This window comes from Gigantopelta aegis, chromosome 6, assembly GCF_016097555.1.
Source record: "Gigantopelta aegis isolate Gae_Host chromosome 6, Gae_host_genome, whole genome shotgun sequence".
NCBI lineage: Eukaryota > Metazoa > Mollusca > Gastropoda > Neomphalida > Peltospiridae > Gigantopelta > Gigantopelta aegis.
Genome location: NC_054704.1, coordinates 579,927 through 603,121, shown reverse-complemented (window position 1 = coordinate 603,121; position 23,195 = coordinate 579,927). Strand labels below are relative to the sequence as shown.

Below are 23,195 nucleotides of genomic sequence, written 5' to 3'. Positions count from 1 at the left end.
TTACTGTAGTTGGTTTAGTTAATTTATCACAATATGTAATTCGTAAAGTTTGGATGTTGGTGTGTCCCTTTTTATCTACGGTTCGAGTTATTTTTATTGTTACAGTGGATTTTTCATCAAAAGCCGCCACACTCAGTTCCAGTACTATCTGGTCACTCAGTTCCAGTACTATCTGGCCACTCACTTCCAGTACTATCTGGGCTTGTTGCCCTTCTTGGATTTCTTTTATTGTGAATTTTTCAGGTCTGCATGCAGCTAACAGTTTGTTTTTTAATGCTTTTGTAACATCCATTTGGTATTCTGTCATTTTAATATCTACTGGTGTAATGTTTTGATATTTTGGGTTTGGTTTGAGCGAGGTGATGTACATTTCATCGTACTTACAGGGCCTGTTTCCGGTTCGGTTTTTTCGTCCACCATTTGCGAAGAGTTTATTTCAGAATTCATCAAGTTTTTGTCACTGCGTTCTTAAAAGAACGTTCTTTGTGACGCTAGAGGTCTGGGGGTATGGTGGAATTAATTGTGTAACAGTTATTACTGTTTGGTGATATTCATGACTTCTTTTTAGTGTGATTTCTCAGAACGAAATTTTAGCCGACTTCTCTTCCAAGGGACATAACTTGGCTGGCTAACACAGTGACAGTCATACTCATAATTAGTTCACCAAGATAAACCTCGCATGCAAGCACAACAGCGAGGTTTACCTGGCCTAGCCATTCCGCTATTAGCGGTTTCTGGACACCGGTTCCGAGGAATTTTGCTCGGAATGAAATTGTGGTCAAAATAACGATTACCATCACATTTCCCCACCCTATTCATATATTGTGATCTATTTCGAGCTCACTGAGACCAAGAAATACTTACTTTGAAATGATCTTCACTTTGAATTGAAGGAAAAAAGTCTTGACTTTACCGAGCGGATTCTAGCAGCCACTTTGTAGCAGACAATTTCAGCTGACACGCATGGCGACGTTCTAAACACCAGACTCATACGCCTTTCAGAGTAAGTATTTCTTGGTCTCAGTGAGCTCGAAATAGATCACAATATAAGATTGGGGTGGGGAAATGTGATGGTAAGCGTTATTTTGACCGCAATTTCGTTCCGAGCAAAATCCTCGGAACCGTTGTCCAGAAACTGCTAATGGTGGAATGGCTAGGCCTGGTTTATCTTGGTGAACTAACTCATAGTCAGACTCGTAGTGTTGCTTAGTTCATGAAGATAAATGCTGGACGCAAGCGTGTTTTGTCGGGAATTAGTTCATCAAGATTAACCCCGAGTGCAAGCACATGTCGAGGTTAATCTGCCTACGGCATTACGCTTATAGCAGATCCAAATGGTTCCAAGCAATTTTGCTCAGAACGGAATTGCGGTCAAAATATTTTCCCACCCTAATTGTGTATTGTGATTTATTTCGAGCTCATGGAGACCAAGAAATACTTATTTTGTTTTGATCTTCACTTCGAATTAAAGGAAAAAAGTCTGACTGTGTAGGGGTTTTTACAGAGCGGATTCTGACAGACAATTACGCTGGCAGACAATTTCAGCAGACACGCATGGCGACGTTCTAAACACCAGACTCATATGCCTTTTGATTGTTTCCTGTATTTCCCACACTTTTAAACACACTGTTATGCTAATTATTAATATTCACTATAACTTAAGAATTTCAGAGTTTCAAAGAGTATCTTTATATAAAAAACTCCACACAAAAACTAAATAACAACCAAGACTTATTTTCATAGTCTTATATTGGCTTTCGAGACGTTTCGGCCTTGCTACACATTCGGCCCTAGATGTTTTGGCCCCTGTCCATTTCGGCCCCATAACCCTAGTCGTATCGGCCACGGTTATTGTTTTATTAAATCAAATTATTCAGTCACTTGTGTTTTGTTATTAAATTTTATCGTAAGAATTGTAATTTATTTCTTTCTCTCTTTTTGTTATTATTATTATTTTTAATTGAACATAATATCTGAGTGTTAAAGAATAAATAAGAGCCAACCAACCAAAACTATTTGGCTTTGATAATCCAAAAATGAACATATAATTATTAAACTGATTTTCTTGTTTGTGTAAATACAATTTAATAAATTGTTTTACGTTTGTTCTACTTACATTTCCATATAGATCCTTCCCATAATAGGGGTGCTTTACATGTGGCTAGAATTGGAACCACTGATGTTTAACGTCAGTAGGGGTTACATGTGTACAGAAATTAGGTACGATCACAAATAATGTTTTCCCTGCGGAGCACTCACTCAGGGTTTGGAGTCGGTATCTGGATTAAAAATCCCATGCCTCGATTGGGATCCGAACCCAGTACCTACCAGTCTGGAGACCGATGGCTTAACCACTGCGCCACCGAGGCCAGTAGGTAAATTGAAAGTAGCATCAGTAAGACATGTTCTAGTTCAGTTCAGTTCAACTTTATTTCCGTGCTTATATCCCATTAAAGTTCAACCAAGCTGCATGTCCTGGGCACACACCTCAGTGTTCTAGCATTTAAAACAAACAGCAAAAACACATATGGATGCACAATTCCTGAACCTAGTCTAAGTTGTTTGTGATGGCATCGTGGGTTAGGTAAGTTCTGTCTTGTATCACTTTCTACCGCTTGAATCGTTAGTGAAACAATGTTAAAACGTAATATACAAACATGAAAGTCTAAACATACTAAACGTAAGTTTCGCTTCCTTATTTTATCATATTTTATATGTGTGTGCGTGTCACGGTGTATAATATGTATGTAGGTCTATTGTATGTATGTATGTATGCACGCATATGTTTGTGTGTGTGTGTGCGTGCACGCACACTGAATGTTATTTGACAAATTAATGTCACAAATTTGTATTTTATTTATATTATTACTGGTGTATGTGTATGTTACTACACCAATTACAAACACTAGATCTCCGTATATTGCATTAGGGGCCGAAACGTCTGGGACCGAACATGTACTGGGGCCGAAACGTCCTGACACCGTATATTGTTACTAATATCTGTATAATTTATACAACATAGCCGTTTTGTTGAGCACTTTTGTAATATCTGAAGTATCACTTTAAAATCATTCTGTACTACGGTAAGATGGGGGTGTTCAACTGGTTTTGTAAAGACCACAACCCGATTCAATCAATCAATAAAATATTTACATGCTCCTATACCACGAAGGTTTCGAGCATGTCTATCCCAGGTTCGGCCACCGGATGCCAGTAGTCCAACCTGGGACAGAACAATTACTGGGGCAATTTTGATATTTAAACAAACAGGGAAAAAGGACTTTACAATAAATAATTTTGTGCGTTATTTTCCCAAACAATATTTAATATACAGCAAACAACTAACAATTTGTAACGCAAATTTAGATCGGGCAGTCCTAAATATAAATATATTTTAAAATAATTTTTTAAATATATTAATTAGCCCTCAAAATAGGGGTGGCAGGTGACTAAGAGGTTAGGCTTCAGCCACAAAAAGTTTTTTTTAATAGGGAAATATGTTTTACTTAGGGGCACCCATCGTATTGGGGACTTCGGTGTGGCCGAAACTGGGGAAGGCTCAGGGGGGGGGGGATGGGCAGTCCCCCGGATAAACCTAACACCCCTTACGGCCAAAACCGCCTACGCCTACCGCCCTAACCATCTTCCGGTGGAGTATCCCCCACCCACCCAGCACCCCCCCGGCCAACCCAACCGTCGTGTCCTCCAGTCTCGGTGCCCCCATCCTTAGGGGCACCCATCGTATTGGGGACTTCGGTGTGGCCGAAACCGGGGGGGGGGGAGGGGGGCAGTCCCCCGGACAAACTTAACAACTCTTACGACCAAAACCGCCTACGCCTACCGCCCTAACCATCTTCCGGTGGAGTATCCCCCACCCACCCAGCACCCCCCCCCCCGGCCAACCCAACCGTCGTGCCTTCCAGTCTCGGTGCCCACATCAAAAATTAGGCCCAAGGGCCAACGATTCTACCAGAGAAGGAAAAAAAACCCATAATAATAATAATAATAAAAAAAAAAAAAAAAAAAAAAAAAAAAAAAAAAAAAAAAAAAAAAATAAAAATTTAAAAAAAAAAAAAAGTATTTAAACAGGGAAAGTTAAGCGTCTGGTGAGTCTGGCAATATAAAAACGTATCCTGGCGACAACCCGATTGACTGATAAATATGTTTATTTTTTTATAAATATTAATTTCATCCATCTGCAGGCCCTTTTATAAAGATTAAAAGTTATAATTTGTCAAATATATCTTAAAATTAATGACCACTGGCAGTGTTTTCATTAGATGAGGAACTGGGGGAGGGTGGAGGCATAAAAAGTGTGCAGTTTGAAATAGTGCAGCTGAATGCTGTAAAATATAGTAGGATGCCGAAAAATAACGAGGGGTGCACAAAAATAAAGGGGTGTGTGTGTCAAAATGGACCAGCAAGAACACTGGATTATCCCGAGTACTCTGCTGTTCGAGAGCTAGATGGACATTTGGACACTTATGATTGCTCTCTGTCATCAGAGATAACTGGTATATCAAAAGCCGATGTATGTGCTATCCTGTCTGTGGAATGGTGCATATGATATAAAAGATTCCTTGGTACTAACAGAAAAATTGAGCGAGTTTCCTCTAAGAGGTTTCACTGTACTGACCAAATTAAAGAAAACCAGAAGATGATTAAACACAAAACTTGTAAAGAACCAGTTCCTGTGATTCAGTCTCTGTAGTGTTGTAGCTAGTACAAGTGATGTGCAAGCTGAGATAAATGGGTTCAAATCCCACCATAGAATTCTACGTGTAAAGAAAAAACAAAAACTTTGGCTTAGATGACATTGCCAGTTACACAAACGAATGGAGTGTACATGGGAATAACCTGTGGTATCACACTTGCAGTGCTTGATATAACGTTCCATGAAGCGATCTTGGCCCCAAGATCACTGCAACTGCACAGCTAACATATGCACTTAAGGTGATCTTAGCGCTAAGATCGCTTTGTGGAACGGGGCCCTGGTAGAAATAGTCCAGTTTTTAGACCTAGCTGTAGAAATTCACCGGCTAAAGCTACTGAAAAATTGCAGGTTGTTTTTCAAGAGATAGGTGCACATGTATGTGTGATTATCTCATCTGCTATTTATCTTGTAATTCTGTTACATTTTAATTCCATAATGCACTGAAAAATACATGTTTGTACCTCAGAGGGCCTAATTTTCCACACTGTCCCAAACTATTCCATCGCCCAGCATTGTCTTATTTGTATTGAAGGTAATGAAATCCTAATTAATGATGTATTCGTGGAAATTCCCCCTCATTGTAATTGTTGTATCTGATCTTCATTAACTGACTCTCCAAAACATTAAATTATAACCCCTGCCACACATGGATAAAACATTTTTTAATTAAACTACATATGTCTCCATTTGCCTGTGTAGTACGGAGAAGTGCGAAATAGACAGGCACTATACTCGACAACGAAATTACTCCACATTATTTTTTGTTCATTATTTATTACTTTCAATTTAGTGACTAAATTTGCCATAATATAATGGTGTATTAATTAACTCAGCCGAAAGTCAGGTGTATAACTAATAATACACTTTAAGAGTTCGTCTGAGTGACATATTTTAACATTTATAACGTCATTGAGTTATACATAGCTGATGTGGTGTTCCCCATTAAATATATTTTATATATTTTTATATGGTGTGAATGAGCATTTTATATTACTGTTGTAGTTCGTTAAACAGTAAATACTCTTTAACTATGGGTTAGAGCAGCTCATTGGCAAATCTGTCAAATGTGGACATCACCAGTTATTTAAGTGAACACACTCATGACAAATTTTGTACAATGTTTCAGATCGTACAAAAGGAGATGGGGGTCACAACATGCGTGACAGAACGACAATACGTCGACTTAATATGTATCGGAATTTTAAGGCCAAAAGGTGAGTAATTTTCTACATTTCTTCAACTTCAAGTACTGTTTGGTAATGGAGAGTAACCATGGCAGCACATTTCATCCTTTATTTAGTACATAGTAGGTGGTGAACCCAGGAACAAAAAAACATACATTACAATATGTCAGTCATCACTGTAACATGCTAGGGACTATTGTGAATTTTCAGCCCTAGCATAGCATCCATTTCTTCAACCTACAAAGTAAACACACATCCTGCTTTTTTAAAACACTATCTTAACATGATGTGTTTTAAATAAAAAAAACATTAAAGGGAGAGTAAACTCAAACATGAGCCTTATGTGTTGGAAAGATGCATACCTAGACCACCAACACATACTGACACTTTAACAAATGAAAAATGCGTAATTTTATAGTTAATAAAAAAACCGTGATTATTCCTGCTAACTAGGGGCAGCCATTTTCTTTTGTTTTCGATGCGTCTGGTACTCTAGCTTACGGCGAAGTGACGTCAGCTCCTACCAACTCCTGTATGCACAATGTAAACAAAAAGCAGAAATGTTTGACAAAGCATTTCTCTTTGATCAACCTGACTTGTAAAACAACATAAATGACGTGATAATATAATAAACTATTTAACTAGATATATTTCAAGTTGCATTAACGGAACGAAATGGCGTTATAGTATTTTCCTCTGTTAAATAACCCAAAGGAAAAATGTACATTATTAGGCCTATTTGTATGCTACGTTGGGGCAAAAACGACAACCCACGATACCCAAGTGTAGTGTTTTCCCTAGCTTGTTTTAGCATGGTGCAGCACCATGCCTCAATAGTCAGCACCATCTTGCCTTAATCAGCACCATGCTGCCCTGAGATTAAACAAGCCTTTTTCACTAATTAATTCTAAAATTGCCTTTATAAAACACCCCAAAAGGTATTATTAATTAATAAAATATGCCTTTTATATCTTTTGCCATTCATTTATTAAAGCAAGCACATAAATTACATTAATGTTTTTGTGTATTTTTAATGAAAAACAAGTGCCCCAAAAATGGTGAAAATGCCCTTAAAGTATTTGGTCTACCATGCCTTGCCTAATGTCTAGGGAAATCACTACAATTGATAAGTTTCTTTTCTTTGGGACTTCGTAATTGGTCAGTGATTTTAGATGGGGAAAATCTACTTAATCAATAGTTTTACAGAACTATTTACAGTAATAAACCATGTCCATTCCCATTTTAGGGGTCACAGGGTATTACACACTACTGGTATATATTTTTGTGTATAGACGGCAGTAATTAATTGCCTATTTTATCATCCCACAAAAACTAGGTACATTTGTTTCTCTAGTTCTAAGACTCATTCCTGACGTTACTCATTAAGTATTACGTAACCACCGGTTCATCAGAGGATGTATTCGCTGAAATAGAACAAAATGGCTGCACCCACTATATATAATAGCTGTCACATTTAACCATTTTATTAATTAAATATAATAATATCCTTGTTGATATTAAGCAATAATGTGCATTATATATCGTTGAATATACATACCAGTCCAAAGGCCTTGCATGGGCATTCCTTTAAACAGATAAGTACATTTGGAATGACCTTTGGCCAAATTATTTAAAATTTTGTTTAGCCATTTGAAGAAATAATAATTCCTACAAATGAAATTATTTCAGACAGAAATTGATATTTAGATACTAAAAATATCACAATGTCCAAAATGCATTGGTTATAGATATATAATTTCATATTCTAAGCAAGAAAATAGTATTTAAAATTATTTGATTTGATGAAAACCTTTTAAAATTACTATAAACTGATGGCTTTAAATCATTGTAACATGAGTCATCATGGGTATGACAGACATTCACAGAACTAATTATGCATGTACGATGTACAGAGACCGACGAGGTAAGATTGTTATCCCGGATGTATGTATATTGATATGACTGGATTATGCTGTACAGAGACCGACGAGGTAAGATTGTTATCCCGGATGTATGTATATTGATGTGACTGGATTATGCTGTACAGAGACCGACGAGGTAAGATTGTTATCCCGGATGTATGTATATTGATGTGACTGGTTTACGGTGTACAGAGACCGATGGATGAGGTAAGATTGTTATCCGGATGTATGTATATTGATATGACTGGTTTACGGTTTACAGAGACCAACAAGGTAAGATTGTTATCCTGGATGTATGTATATTGATATGACTGGTTTACAGTGTACAGAGACCGATGAGGTAAGATTGTTATCCCGGATGTATGTATATTGATATGACTGGTTTATGGTGTACAGACACCGATGAGGTAAGATTGTTATCCAGGATGTATGTATCTTGATATGACTGGTTTACGCTGTACAGAGACCGGCGAGGTAAGATTGTTATCCCAGATATATGTATATTGATATGACTGGTTTACGCTGTACAGAGACCGACGAGGTAAGATTGTTATCCCAGATGTATGTATATTGATATGACTGGTTTACGGTGTACAGAGACCGACATGGTAAGATTGTTATCCCAGATGTATGTACATGTATATTGATATGACTGTTTTATGGTGTACAGAGACCAACGAGGCAAGATTGTTATCCCGGCACCGTATCAGTCGCGACTGCCGTGTGGTTCCGTGGCTCGCGTCGAACCCAATCGGCGATGGTTCGGCAACACTCGCGTTGTCACACAGACCGCACTGCAGAGCTTCCAAGAAGCCATGGGCAAGGTGAAAAATGACCCGTACAAGGTTGTCATGAGTCAGACGAAGCTACCTATCACCCTCCTCAACGAGGTGGCCAAGGTGAGTCGTGTGTCTAGACATGAGTCATGTGTCTAGATGTGAGTCGTGTCTAGATGTAAGTTGTATGTATAGATGTGAGTCATGTGTCTAGACATGAATTGAGTCTAGATGTGAATCGTGTGTAGACATGAACTGTATCTAGACATGAAACGTGTCTAGATGTGAGTCTTGTGTCTAGACATGAGTCGTGTGTCTAGATGTGAATCATGTGTCTAGATGTTAGTCGAGTGTCTAGATGTTAGTCGAGTGATTAGATGTGAATTGTTTGTCTAGACATTAGTCGTGTGTAGATGTGAGCTGTGTGTCTAGGTGTGTCGTGTGTCTAGATGTGTTGTGTAGACATGAATCATGTGTCTAGATGTAAGTCATGTGTCTAGATGTTAGTTGTGTCTAGATTTGTCATCTGTCTAGATGTAAGTTGTATGTGGACATGTTGTGTGTGTAGACGTGTGTCTAGAAATGAGTTGTGTGTCTAGATGTGAATCATGTGTCAAGATGTTAGTCGAGTGTCTAGATGTAAATCGTTTGTCTAGACATGAGTCGTGTCTCTAGATGTTAGTCATGTGTAGATATGAGCTGTGTGTCTAGATGTGTCATGTGTCTGGATGTGTGTCTAGATATGTCGTGTAGACATGAATCATGTGTCTAGATGTAAGTCGTGTGTCTAGATGTTAGTCGTGTCTAGATTTGTCGCCTATCTAGATGTAAGTTGTATGTATGGACATGTTGTGTGTGTAGAGGTGTGTCTAGAAATTAGTTGTGTGTCTAGATGTGAGTCATGTGTCTAGATGTTAGTCATGTCTCTAGATGTAAGTCATGTGTATGGACATGTTGTGTGTCTAGAGATGAGTTGTGTATCTGGATGTTAGTCGTGTGTCTAGACATGTATTTCTCACCTGTACCTGTACCATGACTGATTCTGATAATAGTCAGCCTGACTATTTCTCGTTCCAGCCAGTGCACCATGGTATATCAAATACTGTGGTATATTCTATCCTCTCTGTGGGATGGTGCATATAAAAGATCCCTTGCTACTAAATCAAAAATGTAGCGGGTTTCCTCTCTATGACTATATGTCAAAATTACAAAATGTTTGACATCCAATAGCCGGTGATTAATAAATCAATGTGCTCTAGTGGTGTTGTTAAACAAAACAAACTTTACTCTTGTGCTCAGTGTGATGATCAAACTGAAACATTTCTCGTTTGTACTTGAATACATGCCTGGTTCTCACTGATATGTTCAGAGACCGGCCTCGGTGGCGTTGTGGTTAGGCCATCAGTCTACAGGCTGGTAGGTACTGGGTTCGGATCCCAGTCAAAGCATGGGATTTTTAATCCAAATACTGACTCCAAACCCTGAGTGAATGAGTGCTCCGCAAGGCTCAGTGGGTAGGTGTAAACCACTTGCACCGACCAGTGATCCATAACTGGTTCAACAAAGGCCATGGTTTGTGCTATCCTGCCTGTGGGAAGCACAAATAAAAGATCCCTTGCTGCCTGTCTCTAAAAAAACAAAACAGTGTCAGAATGACCATATGTTTGACGTCCAATAGCCGATGATAAGATAAAAAATCAATGTGCTCTAGTGGCGTCATTAAATAAAACAAACTTTACTTTGATATGTTCAGTTATTATAAATAAACATTGGCATCCGTCGTATTACAATCCTCCGCCCCAGTGTACTCTGACAGTTCTCACTGATATGTATAGTTATTATAAATAAACATTGGTGTCCATCGTATTGCAATTCTCCGCCCCAGTGTACTGTAATAATTCTCACTGATATGTACAGTTATTATAAATAAACATTGGCGTCCGTCGTATTACAATCCTCCGCCCCAGTGTTCTCTGACAGTTCTCACTGATATGTACAGTTATTATAAATAAACATTGGCATCCGTCGTATTACAATCCTCCGCCCCAGTGTTCTCTGACAGTTCTCACTGATATGTATAGTTATTATAAATAAACATTGGCATCTGTCGTATTACAATCCTCCGCCCCAGTGTACTGTAATAATTCTAACTGATATGTACAGTTATTATAAATAAACATTGGCGTCCGTCGTATTACAATCCTCCGCCCCAGTGTACTCTGACAGTTCTCACTGATATGTACAGTTATTATAAATAAACATTGGTGTCCGTCATATTACTATCCTCCGCCCCAGTGTACTGTAATAATTCTCACTGATATGTACAGTTATTATAAATAAACATTGGCGTCCGTCGTATTACAATCCTCCGCCCCAGTGTTCTCTGACAGTTCTCACTGATATGTACAGTTATTATAAATAAACATTGTCGTCCGTCGTATTACAATCCTCCGCCCCAGTGTACTCTGACAGTTCTCACTGATATGTACAGTTATTATAAATAAACATTGGCGTCCGGAGTATTACAATCCTCTGCCCAGTGTACTCTGACAGTTCTCACTGATATGTACAGTTATTATAAATAAACATTGGCGTCCGTCGTATTACAATCCTCCGCCCCAGTGTACTCTGACAGTTCTCACTGATATGTACAGTTATTATAAATAAACATTGGCGTCTGTCGTATTACAATCCTCCGCCCCAGTGTACTCTGACAGTTCTCACTGATATGTACAGTTATTATAAATAAACATTGGTGTCCGTCATATTACTATCCTCCGCCCCAGTGTACTGTAATAATTCTCACTGATATGTACAGTTATTATAAATAAACATTGGCGTCCGTCGTATTACAATCCTCCGCCCTAGTGTACTCTGACAGTTCTCACTGATATGTACAGTTATTATAAATAAACATTGGCGTCCGTCGTATTACAATCCTCCGCCCCAGTGTACTCTGACAGTTCTCACTGATATGTACAGTTATTATAAATAAACATTGGCGTCCGTCGTATTACAATCCTCCGCCCCAGTGTACTCTGACAGTTCTCACTGTTATGTACAGTTATTATAAATAAACATTGGCATCCGTCGTATTACAATCCTCCGCCCCAGTGTACTCTGACAGTTCTCACTGATATGTACAGTTATTATAAATAAACATTGGCATATGTCGTATTACAATCCTCCGCCCCAGTGTTCTCTGACAGTTCTCACTGATATGTACAGTTATTATAAATAAACATTGGCATCCGTCGTATTACAATCCTCCGCCCCAGTGTACTCTGACAGTTCTCACTGATATGTACAGTTATTATAAATAAACATTGGCATCCGTCGTATTACAATCCTCCGCCCCAGTGTACTCTGACAGTTTTCCGCATATTAGTGGAGCGCAATTGTCTTAAGCAGATGAGAAAAGACATTTGTTACCTTGTAGGAGAAAATTTAATTTAACTGTCTTTTTGATTCCATCCTAAATTAGTATTAAATTTCTTTATTTAAATGTACTTACGTGTGATATTTATTTTTTTGCACATATTTTTACATTTATTTGACTTTTGAATTTTAAATATTGCTTTGTTAATCAATTCATTCATGTACTTGCGTTTGTTTGACACCCAGTAGCCAATGTATTTTTCATGCTGGGGTGTCATTAAACATTTATACATTGATTGAGTCGTATCAGATATAAATTAATTCCATGTTTAATAAGCTCGTATAAAATGGACAAAAATATTTCTTTGTTTTTCTTTTGCAGCATTCACGAATGCATCTTCTTGACACAGAAAGTTTTGAAAATACATTTGGAAAGAAATCTCACCGCAAGAAACCCAATTTGGCCGTTACTGATGTACAAGTAAGTGTAGGCTAGCTCTTGCTTTTATTACTGTGTAAATAGCTGTAAACTCCTTGTTTTTATTATTGTTTCTATTGTGCCCATTTTTGTCATGACTTATATTTCTTCTGGGCCACATCTACTTTTTCAATCATGGTTAACACCTGATGCTAGCGAAGTTTGTCTTAAATCAAAAGAAGTGTCTTTTGAGCAGTTTTTCAACTTACTTAAGTTTGAATAATTTCAGGCCCTGATTGAGCGAGTGTCTTCGTCTGTGGAGAAGTATGATGAGTCTAAAGACAGCAATATTGAGTTGGAAGACACCGGAATCCGGGATGAGGAACCGGAAATCGTCTTCAAGGCTGGGCAGTCGAAGAGGATCTGGAACGAACTGTACAAAGTGCGTTTTACTGTTTGTATTCATCTTGTACAGTTGTAGTTTCCTCCTGAAATACTTTAGGTAACTCGCTCAAGTATTACAACACTACTGTGATTTACTTACTTTTAAGAGTGGAGGTTTTGCCATATTACAATATATTGTAACATAGTTATGATTAACATATATAGTTTTTCATTTATTATTAAAATATTTCAATTACTGACTTATTTGAGTATTTGCCATATTACAATAATTCAGTGGTGGAGTTAATTTTTTTTCCTGTTTCAGAACAATTGAGTTTTTTCATATTACAATTATTCAGTGGGTTTTTTCCTTTTAAAAGTAATTTCCCATATTCCAATACTTGGGGTAATAGACTTCAATGAGTTTTTCTCGTATTTCTCTACTTGAAGTGATGAGACTTCAATGAGTTTTTCTCGTATTTCTCTACTTGAAGTGATGAGACTTCAATGAGTTTTTCTCGTATTTCTCTACTTGGGGTAATAGACTTCAATGAGTTTTCTCGTATTTCTCTACTTGAAGTGATGAGACTTCAATGAGTTTTTCTCGTATTTCTCTACTAGAGGTGATAAGACTTGAATGAGTTTTTCTCGTGTTTCTCTACTTGGGGTAATAGACTTGATTGAGTTTTTCTCGTGTTTCTCTACTTGAGGTAATAGACTTGATTGAGTTGTTTTTGTGTTTCTCTACTTGAGGTAATAGACTTGATTGAGTTTTTCTCATATTTCTCTACTTGGGGTAATAGACTTGATTGAGTTTTTCTCGTGTTTCTCTAATTGAGGTGGTAGACGATTGACTTTTTCTCGTGTTTCTCTACATGGGTAATAGACTTGATTGAGTTGTTTTTGTGTTTCTCTACTTGAGGTAATAGACTTGATTGAGTTTTTCTCATATTTCTCTACTTGAGGTAATAGACTTGATTGAATTTTTGTCGTGTTTCTCTACTTGAGGTGATAGACTTGATTGAGTTGTTTTTGTGTTTCTCTACTTGAGGTAATAGACTTGATTGAGTTTTTCTCGTGTTTCTCTACTTGAGGTAATATACTTGATTGAGTTTTTCTCATATTTCTCTACTTGGGGTAATAGACTTGATTGAGTTTTTCTCGTGTTTTTTTAATTGAGGTGGTAGACTTGATTGACTTTTTCTTGTGTTTCTCTACATGGGGTAATAGACTTGACTGAGTTTTTCTCGTGTTTCTCTACTTGAGATAATAGACTTGATTGACTTTTTCTCGTGTTTCTCTACTTGAGGTAATAGACTTGATTGAGTTTTTCTTGTGTTTCTCTACTTGAGGTGATAGACTTGATTGAGTTTTTCTCGTGTTTCTCTACTTGAGGTGATAGACTTGATTGAGTTGTTTTTGTGTTTCTCTACTTGAGGTAATAGACTTGATGAAGTTTTTCTCATGTTTTTCTACTTGAGGTAATAGACTTGATTGAGTTTTTCTCGTGTTTCTCTACTTGAGGTGATAGACTTGATTGAGTTTTTCTCGTGTTTCTCTACTTGAGGTGATAGACTTGATTGAGTTTTTCTCGTGTTTCTCTACTTGAGGTGATAGACTTGATTGAGTTTTTCTCGTGTTTCTCTACTTGAGGTGATAGACTTGATTGAGTTTTTCTCGTGTTTCTCTACTTGAGGTGATAGACTTGATTGAGTTTTTCTCGTGTTTCTCTACTTGAGGTGATAGACTTGATTGAGTTTTTCTCATGTTTCTCTACTTGAGGTAATAGACTTGATTGAGTTTTTCTCGTGTTTCTCTACTTGAGGTGATCGACTCGTCGGATGTGGTGGTGGAGGTTCTGGACGCTCGGGACCCGCTCGGAACGCGCTGTTACCAGGTGGAGAAGTACATAGGCAAGGAGAAGTCGCACAAACACATCATCTTCATCCTCAACAAGGTTGACCTCGTGCCCGTCTGGGTCACGGTATGTTTGTCTGGACTTGTCATCTGTATGGTCGTATTTGATGTAGAAGAATTATTTATTACACCGCAGTGAAAGAAATACCCATGTTATATTTTTCGTCTCTTCACATTGTGGAATATGCCTTTTGAGAGGTCATGACCTCTGATCAGGTTAATTGACTGTGTGGATGTTCATACAAAAAAAAGTGTGAGCATGTTTTTTTCAATTTATATTTTTAAATCGGAAAAATACTTGCTGTCACTTCTTATAATTAATGTCAGCAGCATAATTTAACAAAATATATATTTAAAAAAAAAAAATTAACCTTTGATATTTTTATAATATTGTTTCTGTAACCTTTATTGATAGATGTGTGGCATAGGAATTCAAAGTTTCATTGATAAAGTAACGTCATTTTCCCGGTCTTTAATCTATGCAATTCGATGTCTTGTTTAGTTATTTTGGAAGTCATTCTGTGCAATGTTTTTCATTGATATGTGGTGTAATAAATAAAAGACTATACTCGTTCTTGTGTGAAACAGTTTATATTACAATTCTAATGTTTTCAATTGTACATCTTTCGCATTTGCTCGTGATGTACGATTGAAAACACACTCATTGTAATATAAACAGTCTCACACAGGAACTTGTTTGGTATTCTCTATAGAACGATATTGTTTGAATATTATAATATACATAGCTCAATGTTTACCATATTGTCAGATCACAACATATGAAAGCAGTTTTGCATTGTATTAAACCCAGGTTGAAGGAAACTTCAGTCAAATGTTTTCATCAGTTACTATTGGTGTTTATAAGCAGGGCCGTACCGCGTAGGGTAATTCTTACAGGGCCCCTTGTATTATGCCCTCATTCCTCTTTTACTGACCCCATGTCATGTTGATTCAGGTACACTTCTGATCCCATGTCATGTTGAGCCAGGTATATTTCTGATCCCATGTCATGTTGAGTCAGGTACATTTCTGATCCCATGTCATGTTGATTCAGGTACGCTTCTGATCTCATGTCATGTTGAGCCAGGTATATTTCTGATCTCATGTCATGTTGAGTCAGGTACGCTTCTGATCCTATGTCATGTTGAGTCAGGTACCCTTCTGATCCCATGTCATGTTGAGTCAGGTACACTTTTGATCCCATGTCATGTTGAGTCAGGTACGCTTCTGATCTCCTATCATGTTGAGCCAGGTACCCTTCTGATCCCATGTCATGTTGAGTCAGGTATGCTTCTGATCTCATGTCATGTTGAGCCAGGTTCCTTTCTGATCCCATGTCATGTTGAGTCGGGTACGCTTCTGATCTGATGTCATGTTGAGTCATGTACACTTCTGATCTCATGTCATGTTGAGTCAGGTACGCTTCTGATCTCATGTCATGTTGAGTCGGGTACGCTTCTGATCTCCTATCATGTTGAGCCAGGTACCCTTCTGATCCCATGTCATGTTGAGTCAGGTATGCTTCTGATCTCATGTCATGTTGAGCCAGGTTCCTTTCTGATCCCATGTCATGTTGAGTCGGGTACGCTTCTGATCTGATGTCATGTTGAGTCATGTACACTTCTGATCTCATGTCATGTTGAGTCAGGTACGCTTCTGATCTCATGTCATGTTGAGCCAGGTTCCTTTCTGATCCTATGTCATGTTGAGTCAGGTACCCTTCTGATCCCATGTCATGTTGAGTCAGGTACACTTTTGATCCCATGTCATGTTGAGTCAGGTACGCTTCTGATCTCCTGTCATGTTGAGCCAGGTACCCTTCTGATCCCATGTCATGTTGAGTCAGGTACACTTCTGATCTCATGTCATGTTGAGCCAGGTTCCTTTCTGATCCCATGTCATGTTGAGTCGGGTACGCTTCTGATCTGATGTCATGTTGAGTCATGTACACTTCTGATCTCATGTCATGTTGAGTCAGGTACGCTTCTGATCTGATGTCATGTTGAGCCAGGTACACTTCTGATCTCATGTCATGTTGAGTCAGGTACACTTCTGATCTCATGTCATGTTGAGTCAGGTACGCTTCTGATCTTATGTCATGTTGAGTTAGGTACGCTTCTGATCCCATGTCATGTTGAGCCAGGTACGCATCTGATCCCAAGTCATGTTGAGTCAGGTACGCTTCTGATCCCATGACATGTTGAGTCAGGTATACTTCTGATCTCATGTCATGTTGAGTCAGGTACGCTTCTCATCCCTTGTTATGTTGAGTCAGGTACACTTGTGATCCTTTGTCATGTTGACCCAGGTACGCTTCTCATCCCTTATCATGTTGAGTCAGGTACACTTGTGATCCTTTGTCATGTTGAGCCAGGTACGCTTCTCATCCCATGTCATGTTGAGCCAGGTACGCTTCTGATTCCATGTCATGTTGAGCCAGGTACGCTTGTGATCTCATGTCATGTTGAGCCAGGTACGCTTGTGATCCTTTGTCATGTTGAGTCAGGTACGCTTCTCATCCATTGTCATGTTGAGTCAGGTACGCTTCTGATCCCTTGTCATGTTGAGTCAGGTACACTTGTGATCCTTTGTCATGTTGAGCCAGGTACGCTTCTGATCCCATGTCATGTTGAGTCAGGTACGCTTCTGATCCCTTGTCATGTTGAGTCAGGTACACTTGTGATCCTTTGTCATGTTGAGCCAGGTACGCTTCTGATTCCATGTCATGTTGAATCAGGTACGCTTCTGATCCCATGTCATGTTGAATCAGGTACGCTTCTGATTCCATGCCATGTTGAATCAGGTACGCTTCTGATCCCATGTCATGTTGAGCCAGGTACGCTTCTGATTCCATGTCATGTTGAATCGGGTACACTTCTGATCCCATGTCATGTTGAATCAGGTACACTTCTGATCCCTTGTCATGTTGAGCCAGGTACACTTCTGATCCCTTGTCATGTTGAGCCAGGTACACTTTTCATCCCATGTCATGTTGAGCCAGGTACACTTGTGATCCTTTGTCATGTTGAGCCAGGTAAACTTCTCATCCCTTGTCATGTTGAGTCAAGTACACTTCTGATCCCATGTCATGTTGAATCAAGTACGCTTCTGATCCTTTGTCATGTTGAGTCAAGTACACTTCTGATCCCATGTCATGATGAGTCAAGTAAACTTCTGATCCCATGTCATGTTGAGCCAGGTACGCTTCTGATCTCATGTCATGTTGAGTCAGGTATGCTTGTGATTCCATGTCATGTTGAGTCAGGTACACTTGTGATCCTTTGTCATGTTGAATCAGGTACGCTTCTGATTCCAAGCCATGTTGAATCAGGTACGCTTCTGATCCCATGTCATGTTGAGCCAGGTACGCTTCTGATTCCATGCCATGTTGAATCGGGTACACTTCTGATCCCATGTCATGTTGAATCAGGTACACTTCTGATCCCTTGTCATGTTGAGCCAGGTACACTTCTGATCCCTTGTCATGTTGAGCCAGGTACACTTTTCATCCCATGTCATGTTGAGCCAGGTACACTTGTGATCCTTTGTCATGTTGAGCCAGGTACGCTTCTCATCCCTTGTCATGTTGAGTCAAGTACACTTCTGATCCCATGTCATGTTGAATCAAGTACGCTTCTGATCCTTTGTCATGTTGAGTCAAGTACACTTCTGATCCCATGTCATGATGAGTCAGGTACACTTGTGATCCTTTGTCATGTTGAGCCAGGTACATTTCTGATCACTGGTATCCATGTTGTGACTTAACTAAGTATCGCTACTATAGGTATAGCTTTAGTGTCTAGCTTAAGATGTGAATTTTAGCAAATTCAATATATCTTACAGTTGCTAATGAATCATATCATGGACCTTGTATTACAGTATGATAATGTACACCTCTGGTCTCTACCGAGACCACGCGATGGTTCATAGGATAATGTACACCTCTGGTCTCTACCGAGACCACGCAATGGTTCATATGATAATGTACACCGCTGGTCTCTACCGAGACCACGCGACGGTTCATACGATAATGTACACCTCTGGTCTCTACCGAGACCACGCGACGGTTCATACGATAATGTACACCTCTGGTCTCTACCGAGACCACGCGACGGTTCATACGATAATGTACACCTCTGGTCTCTACCGAGACCACGCGACGGTTCATACGATAATGTACACCTCTAGTCTCTACCGAGACCACACGATGGTTCATACGATGGTTCATATGATAATGTACACCGCTAGTCTCTACCGAGACCACGCGATGGTTCATACGATAATGTACACCGCTAGTCTCTACCGAGACCACACGACGGTTCATACGATAATGTACACCTCCGGTCTCTACCGAGACCACGCGATGGTTCGTACGATAATGTACACCTCCAGTCTCTACCGAGACCACGCGATGGTTCGTATGGTTCATACGATAATGTACACCTCTGGTCTCTACCGAGACCACGCGATGGTTCATACGATAATGTACACCTCTGGTCTCTCAGGGGTTCTAGAATATTTTTAAAATTCACTTGCCATAGGGCCAGTGGATTTGAAAATTCACTGGGCATGGTGAAAAATTCACTTGCCCAATTTTTACTGTTAATAAAACAAAACAAAAACAGTAAATTAAAATAATTAACTTTTTAAATGTCCATTTTTCATACTGAGATCATGTTTAGTCAATTTGTCAATTTAAACAACAGATAGGCTCATTGGGCATGCTTTATGGTTTGTTTAGAAAAATATGCAAATAATTTTCATCAGTTTAGAATAAAGTTACTGTACCTATTAAAATTTTAAATTATTGTTTCCACTAAAACCACCGAAGTTATAAAAAATAATCCATGTTACCGACATATTACAACAATTAACAACATTGTTTATGAATGGGAACTCACCCCCCCCCCCCCAACCCCTCAAAAAACAAAAAGAGAAAAAGAAACAATTCAGAACCTTTATTACCATAAAGTGTACATGTATTGCAGTTTCAGGCTTACCCCCCCCCCCCCCCCCCCCCCCACACACACACACCATATTAATAATTTTTCAATTTGGGTACTTTGTTAAATTTATCTATTTCATGATACTGTGTTCCTAAGATTTTAAAAAACTTTTTTGCAATTTATGTCATATTTTATCAATTAAATTAATAATTTACATGTTTAAAGTATTTGTAAATAGTGACATGCAACCTTTAAAACTAATAAAAGACTGGTTACCGTTTTGCATATTATTAGTATTAAGAGTAACAAATCTTTGGATTCCAGTGTCAAAAACAAAATGGTGGCAAAACAATGAACTTTTGTTTTTCCAATGTTTACATTTTAACTTTAATAAAGTTATATCAATAGGTATATTGATGTCATGGATGGGTCAGAGATTACTGGTGGCCAACTATTTGTTAGTGAAATATTGCATGTGATAAAAAATCGAAAGAAGTGACTTGTAGATGTTTATTTTGTTTTTGTATGATCTTAGGACGTAGTGTTGTAGATTTTTAAAAAAAAAAAAAAATTTTTTATTTTTTTTAACCACTTGCCATCGGGATTGCACAAAATAACTTTTACTGGCCCGAATCAAAAAAACACTAGCCTCGGGCATCGGGCCACCGTATTCTAGAAGGCCTGGGTCTCTACCGAGACCACGCGACGGCTCGTACGATAATGTACACCTCTGGTCTCTACCGAGACCACGCGATGGTTCATACGATAATGTACACCTCTGGTCTCTCAGGGGTTCTAGAATATTTTTAAAATTCACTTGCCATAGGGCCAGTGGATTTGAAAATTCACTGGGCATGGTGAAAAATTCACTTGCCCAATTTTTACTGTTAATAAAACAAAACAAAAACAGTAAATTAAAATAATTAACTTTTTAAATGTCCATTTTTCATACTGAGATCATGTTTAGTCAATTTGTCAATTTAAACAACAGATAGGCTCATTGGGCATGCTTTATGGTTTGTTTAGAAAAATATGCAAATAATTTTCATCAGTTTAGAATAAAGTTACTGTACCTATTAAAATTTTAAATTATTGTTTCCACTAAAACCACCGAAGTTATAAAAAATAATCCATGTTACCGACATATTACAACAATTAACAACATTGTTTATGAATGGGAACTCACCCCCCCCCCCCCCCCCCAACCCCTCAAAAAACAAAAAGAGAAAAAGAAACAATTCAGAACCTTTATTACCATAAAGTGTACATGTATTGCAGTTTCAGGCTTACCCCCCCCCCCCCCCCCCCCCACACACACACACCATATTAATAATTTTTCAATTTGGGTACTTTGTTAAATTTATCTATTTCATGATACTGTGTTCCTAAGATTTTAAAAAACTTTTTTGCAATTTATGTCATATTTTATAAATTAAATTAATAATTTACATGTTTAAAGTATTTGTAAATAGTGACATGCAACCTTTAAAACTAATAAAAGACTGGTTACCGTTTTGCATATTATTAGTATTAAGAGTAACAAATCTTTGGATTCCAGTGTCAAAAACAAAATGGTGGCAAAACAATGAACTTTTGTTTTTCCAATGTTTACATTTTAACTTTAATAAAGTTATATCAATAGGTATATTGATGTCATGGATGGGTCAGAGATTACTGGTGGCCAACTATTTGTTAGTGAAATATTGCATGTGATAAAAAATTGAAAGAAGTGACTTGTAGATGTTTATTTTGTTTTTGTATGATCTTAGGACGTAGTGTTGTAGATTTAACCACTTGCCATCGGGATTGCACAAAATAACTTTTACTGGCCCGAATAAAAAAAACACTAGCCTCGGGCATCGGGCCACCGTATTCTAGAAGGCCTGGGTCTCTACCGAGACCACGCGACGGCTCGTACGATAATGTACACCTCTGGTCTCTACCGAGACCACGCGACGGCTCGTACGATAATGTACACCGCTGGTCTCTACCGAGACCACGCGACGGCTCATACGATAATGTACACCGCTGGTCTCTACCAAGACCACGCGACAGTTCATACGATAATACGGTTCATACGATAATGTACACCTCTGGTCTCTACCGAGACCACGCGGCGGTTCGTACGATAATGTACACCTCTGGTCTCTACCGAGACCACGCGGCGGTTCGTACGATAATGTACACCTCTGGTCTCTACCGAGACCACGCGGCGGTTCGTACGATAATGTACACCTCTGGTCTCTACCGAGACCACGCGGCGGTTCGTACGATAATGTACACCTCTGGTCTCTACCGAGACCACGCGGCGGCTCGTACGATAATGTACACCGCTGGTCTCTACCGAGACCACGCGGCGGCTCGTACGATAATGTACACCTCTGGTCTCTACCGAGACCACGCGGCGGTTCGGACGATAATGTACACCTCTAGTCTACCGAGACCACGCGACGGTTCATGTTATAATGTACACCTCTAGTGTCTACCGAGACCACGCGACGGTTCATGTTATAATGTACACCTCTAGACTCTACCGAGACCACGCGACGGTTCATACGATAATGTACACCTCTAGTCTCTACCGAGAACACGCGACGGTTCATACGATAATGTACACCTCTAGTCTCTACTGAGACCACTCGATGTGATGTGATGTGCTACCTAACCTGTTTGTCTTACATGTTCATTTTCAGCAAAAGTGGGTGGCTATTTTGTCAGCAGAACACCCAACGATGGCATTCCACGCAAGCATCACAAACCCGTTCGGAAAGGGAGCACTCATAAATCTGTTGAGACAGTTTGGGAAGGTAACATCTCGTCCACTGACGTTGTAAAATGAACACTGATATGTGAAATGCTTATTCTGTAAACTTCTGCTAACTTACTGATACATAATTTTCATTTCGGTCTGTTACACATGCAGTTCGTGTTCTTAATTTTACAAAAACCCTCTTCACTCACTTTCCTGTTCTCTTCACCCACCCGCCCCCACCCCCACTGTCTTCTGCTCCTCACATGCTCCACATTTTCCGGTCCACCACCTGAGCAGGATAAAGCTGATATCTTAATACAGTAACCAGTTATTTCTTTTATCCTGCAATCCTACAAGAATAGTCGGAAAATCATTATTTATTCCAGTTTTGTGTACAAAAATCGAGTATTATCAACCTTGCAATGCTTTTGCCGTATGACGCCATTCTTTGTAAAACCCTAGCCACATTTTGTGGCATTTAAAAAACGTTTCTAAACTCTTAATTCATAAATAAATATACAAGTTTTGTATTGTTATCGAAAAACTAAAAGTTATTTGTATTTACTGTACTTAAACAAATGATTTAAAGAGTATTTTTATTGAAAATCTAGTCTGAAATCGAGTTGGACTTATGTCACGTGACCTATATTTTTGGTCTGTGACCAAAAATATAGAGATTTATCAAGTCATCATATCTTGCCAATGTATATAGTGATTGCGGGATAAATTAATACAGCCTTCTACACCTCTAACGACACTTACAAATATCAACCTCTGTCGAACCTATTACATTGTTACGTTAAT

At 38.7% G+C, this 23,195-nt stretch overlaps 1 protein-coding gene across 1 annotated transcript in view; it reads left to right on the top strand.

Annotated features, from left to right (window-relative positions):
* LOC121374941 (nucleolar GTP-binding protein 2-like) overlaps positions 1-23,195 on the top strand; it is a 50,083-nt gene that overhangs the window by 13,108 nt on the left and 13,780 nt on the right. The window contains exons 2-7 of the mRNA XM_041502086.1: positions 5,841-5,928; positions 8,491-8,719; positions 12,357-12,455; positions 12,682-12,834; positions 14,602-14,760; positions 22,333-22,446. Coding sequence (XP_041358020.1) covers positions 5,841-5,928; positions 8,491-8,719; positions 12,357-12,455; positions 12,682-12,834; positions 14,602-14,760; positions 22,333-22,446 — 842 coding nt within the window. The remainder of the gene's footprint in view (positions 1-5,840; positions 5,929-8,490; positions 8,720-12,356; positions 12,456-12,681; positions 12,835-14,601; positions 14,761-22,332; positions 22,447-23,195) is intronic.